General features: G+C 37.3%; 1 protein-coding gene across 2 annotated transcripts; it reads left to right on the forward strand.

The window, feature by feature from the left end:
* Window positions 1-207: 207 nt before the first annotated feature.
* TLR3 (toll like receptor 3) lies at window positions 208-9,288 on the forward strand. 2 transcript variants are annotated; one of them, XM_085545280.1, is made up of 6 exons: window positions 208-305; window positions 708-820; window positions 3,089-3,537; window positions 4,393-4,584; window positions 5,879-7,707; window positions 8,331-9,288. In XM_085545280.1, exons 3-6 carry the CDS (start codon window positions 3,097-3,099, stop codon window positions 8,557-8,559), a joined length of 2,691 nt encoding a protein of 896 aa, XP_085401406.1. In that variant the 5' UTR covers window positions 208-305; window positions 708-820; window positions 3,089-3,096; the 3' UTR covers window positions 8,560-9,288. The 2 variants fall into 2 exon arrangements, with proteins under 2 accessions (XP_085401406.1, XP_015717606.2); XM_015862120.2 differs by lacking the exon at window positions 708-820.
* Window positions 9,289-10,927: the final 1,639 nt, after the last annotated feature.

Consider the following 10,927-nt stretch of genomic DNA (forward strand, 5'->3'; position numbering starts at 1 on the left):
ATGTGGTTCCAAAGGGTCCTTACTGAGCACTGTTTTTACAATAAACACAATAAATAAAGAAACGTTCCCACAGTAGCAACATCCCATCTGCTTCTGGGATATTGCCCCACATCTTTCCAGAGCCTTGGGTATCAGGCAGGGCCATAATAGTCTCCTGATGCAACACACAGCGCTGCCAGCTGCAGCTCCGCGCCGATCCCCGCTTTCACTTTCGCTTCTCCTTCCTGCCCCGGGCGGCCGCACTTCGCGGTTTTCGTGCATCAGCACCCTGAGGACCCACGCTGGAAGAGGTGAAGCCCGCCGAGGTAAGTTCGTGTCTTTCTTCTCTTATAGGTAATAAACGAGGGTGTCAGAGGGTGAAGCTAAAGCTCTGCTCTAGAGTTTGGCGATTTCATGGCTTTTGGCTCTCTCTTACATTTGCAAAAAGCAAGTTAGCAATTGCCATTACTGTTTGCTTCATGAGAACACGCCTTGGTGCTTGTGCCCAGCGGTGGGGTCCCAGCTGGCTGAGGGTGTTCTGCTGAAAAACAATCAATAGTGGGGGAGCAGAAATGTCCCACCCTGCAAGATGCTGGAGGCTCCCTGCTGCAGTTCTGCATTGCTTGTAATTGTTGCTTTTATCGCTGAGAACTCCGGTTCTGTCTGTTTTCTCTTAAATACTATTCTATAACCTTGCCTTTTAAGTCTGATAATATTTGCTTTGCCAGGTTCCCAATGAAAGCATAAAACAGTTCAAGCTGTCTCCTGACTTCCTTCAATGAAAATATCTAAGCACAAGAAGGCAGCCTGTTGGTCTGGTTGGAGGTCAACCAAAGAGCAGGTTTGCATAGTGTCTTTCTTGCTTCTTTCAAACTTATTGATGAAATGAGAACAATTAGAATTAGGGAGCAATCTCATCTTCCTCAGCTGGAGGGATGGGCTGCTGTGTTCAGTACATATCTGCAAGACTGCCAGGTTGGGTTGTTTGCTGTCACCTCCCCTCTCCTGTTTGCTCACAAGTGAGAGGTGAGTCAGACTGATCTGCAAGAGGCAGGGCAGGTCCACGTGCAGTGCCTAGCAAGGAAATTAACTTTTATTAAGACTTATTTTAAACAGTATTTTGCAGTCCTTTGAACACTGCTTTGTAATGCTTTATGTCTTTTCCCTTGTTTGTCTCCTTGCTCCCACTCAGTTATACTAAGGTCTTTTGCTATGGGGTCTCATTGCTCCCAAGAAAACACTCACAAGATTCTCCTCTGGCCATTGTAATGTAGTTTTGAGCTGCTGGAGCCGTTCTAATGTGCTCCCCCTAAACAGGCAGGTCCCTGTGAGGCCAAATGCTCTTCTGCCTGACATGAAGCCTCACTGGGCTGCCGTTTGCAGCATCAGTTCATTGCAGTATTTTGATATTGTGCTGAAAACCCTTCTCTTTAAAACATCAGTTCAGAAAGCTTTTTCTTTATCACTTCAGAAAGCTTTTTCTTTACAAATGTGCTGATTTAGTTTCGTTTCATTGTCCACAATTTACCATAGAGTTTGAGCTCAAGACTAGATTGTGTTAATGAGTGGCAACCTTCAAGGATAGATAAAAGTGACTTGCAGAACCAAAGAATTATCCTCAGAGTTTGTCTTTGGAGAAGCTGTTGTGGATTCCCCAAATCCTAATGAGATTAAAATCCTCTTTTGTAATCTGCCCTGTAGCTGGCACAGTTTTTCTCCACCTAGGAAACCATCAAGCTGAGAGTTGAACTGAGGATGGCGGGCAGGTTCTCCAATCCAATGGCAGACAGCTGTAGGAATATGGATACAGAGAGTGCGAAGATACTCATCGCTTTAGAGGGAATAATAGAAGTAGGCACTAGAATGGACTGCCCTGGGAGGTGGTGGAGTCACCAACCCCGGGGGTGTTTAAGGAAAGACTGGATGTTGTGTTGAGGGACATGGTTTAGTGGGAGCTATTAGTAATAGGTGAATGGTTGGACTGGATGATCTTTTAGGTCTTTTCCAACCCTGGTGATTCTATGATTCTAAGTAATTTTTACTTTAAAGAAAAAATGCAGCAGAACATAAGCTTACTGTTGTCCGTGAAAGCAAGGAAAAACATGCTGGGAAGCACACCTGAATTATTTCTTCTTCCTTTGTTGGATATAATTCAAGTGAAAATGATACAGAAGTCACAACGAACTTTTTTCTCTATTAGCAGAAATGTCGTTTAATTGGACAAGCTCTGACTGAGCAGGATAGTCACACCATTCTGAGTTCTTACATCTCTGTTCAGGACAGAATTTGTGTGGAATTAGTTTTCACTTCCAGTAGAGCTGTATTACAAAATAGACAGATGAATTTAGGTCTTAAACTGAAATTGAATTAGGCCTAAATTGAAACTGAATAAAATATGAAGAAGTCTGTGATTCATCAGATGTAATGTAATACCTAAAGAGGCAGTGCCGTTGATCTGAAGATCAGAGCACTGGTGGATAGATTTTGATATCCTAATGGAAGTACTTGAGATCTAGAGGTCGAATATGTTAATTCTTAAAGTTTCCTGGGGGAAAAAAAAAGTGATTCCATGAAAAAGAGTATGTTTTTATGAAAGCATCTGAGAGGTGGAGAGATGGTTAGAATTGTGTATGGCTGGCTTGTGAAAAAAGAACAGGCAAGAATTGTAAAGTAAAGAAGGGGTATTTATATTAGGCATTCTTACTGCATATATCTTCAAATATTTAGCACAGTTAAAGCTCAGGGCATAGGTAATTAACAATGAGGGGACTGTGTATAATTTGTCATATTTATTTGTCATATATTGTTATTTATTTATATGCATACTAAAGCAATGCAAATTTAATTAGAAAAGGGAGAATTGTTGGGAATTTGTGTTAGTTATAGACAAACTGTTAGTAGCTCTTTAAGCATAATTATTTTCAGTGAAGAGAGGTTATTACATGTACCTTTTCCACTGAAATGGATAGTACCACATGGGCGAAAAATGGTGTTTGCTCAAACTGCATAATTTTTTTTTGTGCCTGACTTGCTTAAGCCTTCGGTATAAGGGATGAGTTGTGTCAAAATGATCGTGATTAGTTAACGTGTGTTCATTTTGCCTTTGCAGATAAAATTATGGGATGTTCTATTCTTTGCTGGAACAGCTTATCTTTCAGACTGGTGTCTGTTTGCTTACTGTGTGCATCAGCTGGAAAGCCATGTCAGATCAGAAATACAATGGCAGATTGTAGTCACCTAAAGCTGACACAAATTCCTTCTGATCTTCCAAACAACATAACAGGTTTGGACATTTCCCATAATCAGCTAAAAAAGCTTGTTCCTGAAAATCTGACCCAGTACAGCAACCTGACTTACTTAAACGCGGGCTACAACATCATCTCTAAACTGCAACCAGGATTGTGCAAAAAATTGCCCCTGTTGCAAATTTTGAAGCTAGAACACAATCAGTTACATGAACTCCCTGATGGAGTGTTTGCTTCCTGCAGCAGCCTGACTGAGCTCAATCTAGGATACAACATCATTGAAGTAAAAAACGAACCTTTCAAAACCCTGGAGGTAAGCTTTAGAAATGCACCTTCTCTGATAAATAATGTACGGGGAATTTATTGCATGTGCATGCAAATCGTGTGCCTATTTGCATTTGAAAATACCCAGCATATGATCTTTGTTGATTTTCTAAAGAAAAGGCCTAGTGGCTTATTGTGTCAGAATACATTGCAGTCTCAGATGTCCTGGGAGTCAATGCTCTCCATCCCTTTTTCTCTGCTGCATCTTGTCAAAGCAACTCTCCGTACAGTATTTATGCTGATGAAGTATGGCATGGTAAGGAATCTGATTTGCATGAGGTCTAATGGCAGTTGCTAGCCTAAATCCTCAAAGTCAGGGCGTAAACACTCAGGCTGTAAAGATCAGTGCTTAGGCTAAAGTCTCCCAGGGCTTTGGGGATTGGGAAAATGAAAAAGCTTTTAGTTGCCTTTGTTTTTCCTGGTAGGTTAGATGTGGTTAAATGTTATCTGTAGCATATTTCTGGTCAGGAGTCATGTAAAAGGAAGGGTCTGAGAGTAAAAGAAAATGAGTACACATGTTTTGGATAGGTCCAAACATTTCTTTTACACTCAGTATTCCAATTAAGTTGCATAAAATGTGCTTGCTAACTCTTGACTATATACAAAGCAGTACAGGGAGCAGAACTGAAGTTGTGGACCTTGCTTTTCCACTGCCCTGTTGGTTGTGCTAGGAGAACACAGAAAACCTGTTCCTACAGAAGCTGGAAAGCTGCCATTCTTTATGACAAACTTATATTAATTGTAGTATTGCAACCAATTTCCAGTACAACATTTCAGAATGTTCTTTTAATTACTTAAAAGGGTTTGTTTTTTTAAAATACTTTTATTTACATCTTCTCTGCAGAACTTGAATATTTTGGATCTATCTCATAATCATTTGGAGTCAGCAAATTTAGGATTGCAGCAACAGCTGAAGAACCTTCGTGAGCTTGTGTTGTACAGCAACCGAATCACTGAGTTAAAAAAGGAAGACTTAAAATTTCTTAGCAACACTTCATTGAATAGTCTTGATTTATCATCAAATCCCCTGAAAGAGGTAGGAAGCATTTCAGTAGGAATTCAGCCAGTGTAAGTATAAAATGGAACTATCCTGATTTAACCTACATGATTGTGTGGCTTCTGTTTTATGATTATATTGAGTCTATCAAGTTAAATCCTGCAACTATTTTATTGCATATAGGATTACTCCCTATCTTCAGAGGTAATATGAAATTATTTTTCTGCCACTGAGTAAGAGCTGGTCCCATGTAGACCAGAGACCTCAAGCAAGAGCTAGATCAAGTACCTCTGTGAACCCTCATCAAGTGTATTTTATACAATGCTTTATTAATGGACTGAATGAAGAATGATGCAAAGTGTTGCATTTCTAAACTCGAATGTATAGTGAAATTCCTCTTTTTTTTTTTTTTTTTTTTTTTTCCCCAGTTGATTCATCTGTATAATCTTTTACATTGTAATTGCGAGAATATTTTCAATTGGCATAAGTTTGTACCATAGTTGAGAGAGGCAATCCCTCTCTCTCTGTTGCCATTGCTGCTCCACTCCTCCTTCTTACTGGTCCATCTCCTCACTGAAGTTTGTACTAGATCACCTGGGGAAACTACAGTTTTGTTGGCACAGTTAGCTTATGACCAGTTCCCTCTCTGGTTCATTGTGTGACTATATGTATGGCCATACTGGCACAAGGGTACGGCATGTGACTAAGTAGATGTAATTGCTAAGGTTATTCTATGTCAGTTTAACTTGCTCTGATTTTACAAGTCTAATATCTGGGAAGCAGCATTTGAATCACACTGATAAATGGAGTATTTAATCACTCAGCTGATATCTGATGAAGAAAGATGAAGGGCCAGCACTCTAATGGTGGCTTCTGATTTATGTCATGGAAGCTACTGTGCAGAATCACATTTTGTGAATACAGATTGTGCTCATGCAGAAAAACTGTTTCTTGGTTAACTTTTTTGCAGTATATCCCTATCAGATACCAATTAAAGGAAGTTATATGGAAAGATTACCTTGACGACTAAGATACAGTGAAAATATTTTCACTAGTTGAATACAAAATTGTAACAAACGCTCATCTCACTAAGAAAACTTTTATCTTATTCGAAAGGAGTACCATTCAAAATTACAATGACCGTATTACAAATTTTAGAACATGAGACAGTACTTCAAGAAGTTTGTCTAAACTCAGATGTGGAAAAAGTGTGTAGGAGTTCCAGTCTGCCTGATGCTCTCATTTGAATAACCTTCCCAAGTTTAGGCTTTAATGTTCAACTTTTTTATGTAACTCTTGTTTAGGTCAAAACTCTTTTTTCCTTTCCTTTTAGTTTCACACAGGATGTTTACATGTGATTGGAAATCTGTTTGGCCTTATACTGAACAATGTTGAACTTGGTGAAAATCACACAAGGAAACTTTGTACCGAATTATCAAACACAGCAATTCAGAACCTCTCACTAAGCCATGTGAAGCTTTCACACATTAACAGGTTAACTCTCCAGGGACTGCAAGGAACAAACCTCACAGTTCTGAACCTTTCAAAAAATTCTCTCTCTGTGATAGAGGATGACTCATTTCAGTGGCTGTCAAATTTGGAGTACTTAAACTTGGAGGATAATAACATCATTAAAGTGTCTTCACATTTATTTTACGGATTGTCCAGCATTAAATATCTGAATCTGAAAAAGTCACTTACTGGGAAAATTGAAGATTTTTCCTTCCAATCGTTATATCACCTGGAGTACCTTATAATGGATAATAACAATTTCCCACAAATTACCACTAACATGTTCACAGGTCTGAAAAACCTGAAATATCTAAGTCTTTATAATTGCAACATAAACTTACAAAGAATAACTAATAAAACATTTGTATCACTTGCTAATTCCAGCTTGCAGGTTCTCAATCTCACAAAAACAAGAATCTCTAGAATAGAAAGTGGGGCATTTTCCTCCTTGGGGCAACTGAAAATTCTTGATCTTGGTCTCAATGAAATTAATCAAGAGCTCACAGGTCATGAGTTTGAAGGTCTCAATAATATAGAATATATTTACCTTTCTTACAACAAAAATGTGACTTTGCGAAGTGAATCATTTATTTTTGTTCCAAGTCTTAAACAACTGATGTTAAGGAAGGTAGGTTGCAATAATCTGGCAATTTCTCCTTCACCTTTTCATCCCCTACGGAATCTGACGGTCCTGGACATCAGCAATAACAACATAGCAAACATAAAGGAAGACTTGCTTGATGGACTTTACAAACTCAGTATTCTGGATCTGCAGCACAATAATTTAGCACGACTTTGGAAACATGCAAATCCAGGAGGCCCTGTTCTTTTTTTAAAAGACCTTCCTAACTTGCATATTCTTAATTTAAAATCAAATGGCTTTGATGAGATTCCAGTTCATGTTTTCAAGGGTCTGCATCAGTTAAAAAACTTGGATCTAGGATCAAATAATTTGAATTTGCTGCCAGCAACTTTATTTGATAACCAAAACTCTCTAAATACATTGAACCTTCAGAAAAATCTAATAACCTCAGTTGAAGAAGATGTGTTTGGTCCAGCTTTCAAGAGTCTGAGAAGACTAGAGATGGATTCCAACCCATTTGATTGCACCTGTGAAAGCATTGCTTGGTTTGCCAGTTGGCTAAATGTCACTCAAGCATATATACCTGGATTGCAGACTCAGTACATTTGCAACACCCCGCCTAAATATCACAGTACTCTGGTGTTGCATTTTGATACCTCAGCCTGCAAGGACAGCGCTCCATTCAAGCTTCTGTTTGTGATCACTACCACTGCTGTGATGCAATTCATTTTCTTTGTTCTTCTCATACATTTTGAAGGGTGGAGAATAGCTTTCTATTGGAATATTTCTATAAATCGAATACTTGGCTTTAAAGAGCTTGACAGACTACAGGAAGAGTTTGATTATGATGCCTATGTTATTCATGCAAGAAAGGACACAAATTGGGTGCTCAAGAACTTCACCTCTCTGGAAGAAAATGAGCAATTTCAAGTAAAGTTTTGTCTAGAAGAACGAGACTTTGAAGCAGGAATATCTGAATTTGAAGCTATAATTAACTGCATAAGAAAGAGCAGGAAGATTATTTTTATTGTGACTGAACATCTCTTACAGGATCCGTGGTGCAGGAAGTGAGTAGAATATAAAATACTGAATGTAAGGGGAAAATTTTTTAGCGGATTTTTAACAAGATAATCTTTTCTTGCAATTTAAATCGATTAAAATGCAATGCAAATTCTCCTTTAATATATCCTACTTTTGGAACAGTTACAAATTTAATAATCTTAATTGCTCTACATGTACATTAGTAGATATTTGAATCTATCTGTATATATGACTTATTTTTCTTTTCAAAAAGTCAAACTGTTACCTTTGCAGATGGCTTTCCTTAAAACTATGTGTTTGAAACAGAACAGTCATTGGTGTGATCACTAGCATCCATTTTTATACAACTTCAAGAAACTTTTTTCACTGCCCTTCAGCAGCGATCTTGAATTTGAAGGAACCTTGCTAATTATGGCTATGTCAAGACAGTAGATTTAGGTTATATTTTTAGAGGATGCTTTACCCTTTATTTAAAAGGTAACTAATTTAATGTAAGTAATGAGAATTTTATATCATAAAACATACATTAATACTTCACTTTGAATTTAGACCCTGATTTTACAGCATGCTATTATGTGCACTATTGAAAGATCTATTTGTCTTTTGTCCCCAAGCCTGAACTTAAAATTTTGTCTTATTTTTCCTTCAGGTTTAAGGTGCATCATGCTTTACAGCAAGCTATTGAACAAAGTCGAGACTCCATCATACTCATTTTTCTTCATAATATACAGGATTACAAGTTGAATCATGCACTTTGCTTGAGAAGAGGAATGTTCAGATCTCGCTGCATCTTGAACTGGCCAGTCCAGAAGGAAAGAATCAATGCATTTCATCAGCAGTTAATGATGGCACTTAAATCTAATAGTAAAGTTCACTGAATTCAGTTTTCTGATGTTAGAAAACTAGCAGGTCTTCAGTAAAGACTGGGAAAAAAAAGTTTGATATATTGGAATAAGTACCTGAATGTTGCTGATACTTTAGCTCACCTGCACTGAAGTAATCACAGTTGATAGTCATTTCTGTTTGTGCATCAAGAAAGTGAGAAATTCTGAAAAGTGGTGAGAATGACTGAAGTCCTAGAGAAAATATCCATCTGATGTAATGCAGAAAAGCCACGGACTCTCTGCTTTAACAGGGTACATAGAAAAGGATGCAATGATAAAATATCAAATCCTGTCTAGAAAGCAGAATAGAAACTACCACCCGTTTTTAAATCTCTAAGGAAAATAGATAGAAAACAAACTTGAAAATTTTTCTATATTAAGTACAGTAACATGGAAATTATTTCTATAACTAAAGCCTTTGAAAAGGGATAAATCTGGTGTAATTCTTTAGTGTAGTTTATTATATATTCATTTGGTATTTTCTTCCTTGAAATACTTTACAGAGACTTGGGGTAGTTAGCAATTGCATAATATTAAGGTTCAATCTTACAAGCTAGTACCTTGATCTGGAGAGAGCAGAGAACCAGGAAAGCATGATCCAAAATTTTGTTTATCATGTTTGATGTTCATTGCGATTCTATGGAACATTGAGTCCAATTTATTGTAAAGTAGACTTTAGACTGTCATTTGAATACTCCTATTAATGTTTAATTGCTCCTTTGATTTTTTTTTTTTGTTTGTTTTTATCTTTTGTTGTTGTTGTTTGGTCCTCCATTAGCTCAGGAATATTTTTGCATTTACATTTTTTTCCCCCTAGCATTTCCCTCGTCAATTACCGTTATGACAAGAACTCTATTCTATGGCTTTAGAAAATAGATTTCTAAGAGTTCCATGCTTAAAGTTTTAAGCAGTTTTGGTTTTTTTGGTTTTTTTTTTTATCTGTTATACATGCAGATAAAAAAAGAATCAGTAGGCTTCTGTGTCCCATGATAATAAAATACAAAGAATAATAATGAAATATAAATTTAATGAAGTGGATTTTGCATGCACTAGTTGAGTTGAAAGCAAAGTAGGCTACTTTCACTGGCTCAGAAAGTCCTGAAGTGAAAACAAAAGGCTTTGTTTACAGGTGAAGTGATAGATGATGATTCCCTAATTACACTAATAGGATTATCCCACTGTGATGCTTTCATCTCATCTTTCCGTCCTTTTCAGGGTAAGTGAGAAATTCTCTCTTCACACATAGACCATGAAAGCTGAGGAGGCAAGGCAGTAAAGATGGGGTGCCAGGGATTCACCTTGTCAATAGTTCTTTCTCTTATTTAAAGACCAACACGTGAAAGGGTGCCTATGTTTCCTAACCCTGCAAAGACAAAATATAGCAGGATTTCTCATTTCACCTCAGTGTGAATTGTTTAGAATATCTTCTCATTTCACATGCATATTAAGCTGGAGAGAATCTGCAAAGAAACACTGAGGTGAAACGTGATACTAGAAGTCAAATCAAATGATCAAATGGTCTTTTCTGGCCCTTTAACTGATAAATGACAGTTCTTCTAAATTCTATAAAGATACCCTTGCAACTACAACTTCCTACAAAACTGGTCTCTCAACAGTGGACAGTTGTGTTATGGATACTTTTGCAACAAAGCTAACACAGACTAAGTGCAATTGCTTGTAAATGATATCATTTTAAATGACAGTATGTTAAATATTTTAGTTTTGACAGTTTAAAATAATTTGCAAGAGAAAAAAATATTGTAAATGGTCACGATAAGAATTAGGGTAATGTTCAACAAAAAAAAGCATGAAAGCATTAAGCACAGGGCCAATAGTAAAACATGAATATACTCGGCACAGCATTTTTGTACAACACTTCCCTGTTTGCCTGGTCCTCCTTGTTTTACTCCTACACATTTGTTTGACAGTATTATTGAGGGTAAATAAATGGTGAAGAGTTAAATCATTTTAGGATTAGCACTCCATTTCTGAACTGCCCAAATTCTATATAGTGGGTGGCATCAGACCACACCATAATGATTTGCTAAGAAGACAGAGATCAACTGGGTGAAAAGCAATACAGCAGTAGTAGCATGAAAGATACTATCTCAGACTAAAGAGGAATGATAAGAATATCTAAAGAGGTAGAATGCTTGAGTAAGATAGAATGTTCAGGTGTGCAGAGCTGAGTTAGAACCTCTCTATTCCTGTGGTTCTTGAATTATGGGGAGTAATGAGTGAGTTCATGACATTCATAATCAATTCTGTTCCAGAGTAAATGAATGAATCTTCATGAATCTCTTTTACTGAAGAAGTCCATTAGCACTCCAAGATTCCAAATAAGGGATATTCAGCTAGGACA

This window comes from Coturnix japonica, chromosome 4 (genome assembly GCF_054131305.1).
Source record: "Coturnix japonica strain WE chromosome 4, WE-NBRP24, whole genome shotgun sequence".
NCBI classification, from domain to species: domain Eukaryota; kingdom Metazoa; phylum Chordata; class Aves; order Galliformes; family Phasianidae; genus Coturnix; species Coturnix japonica.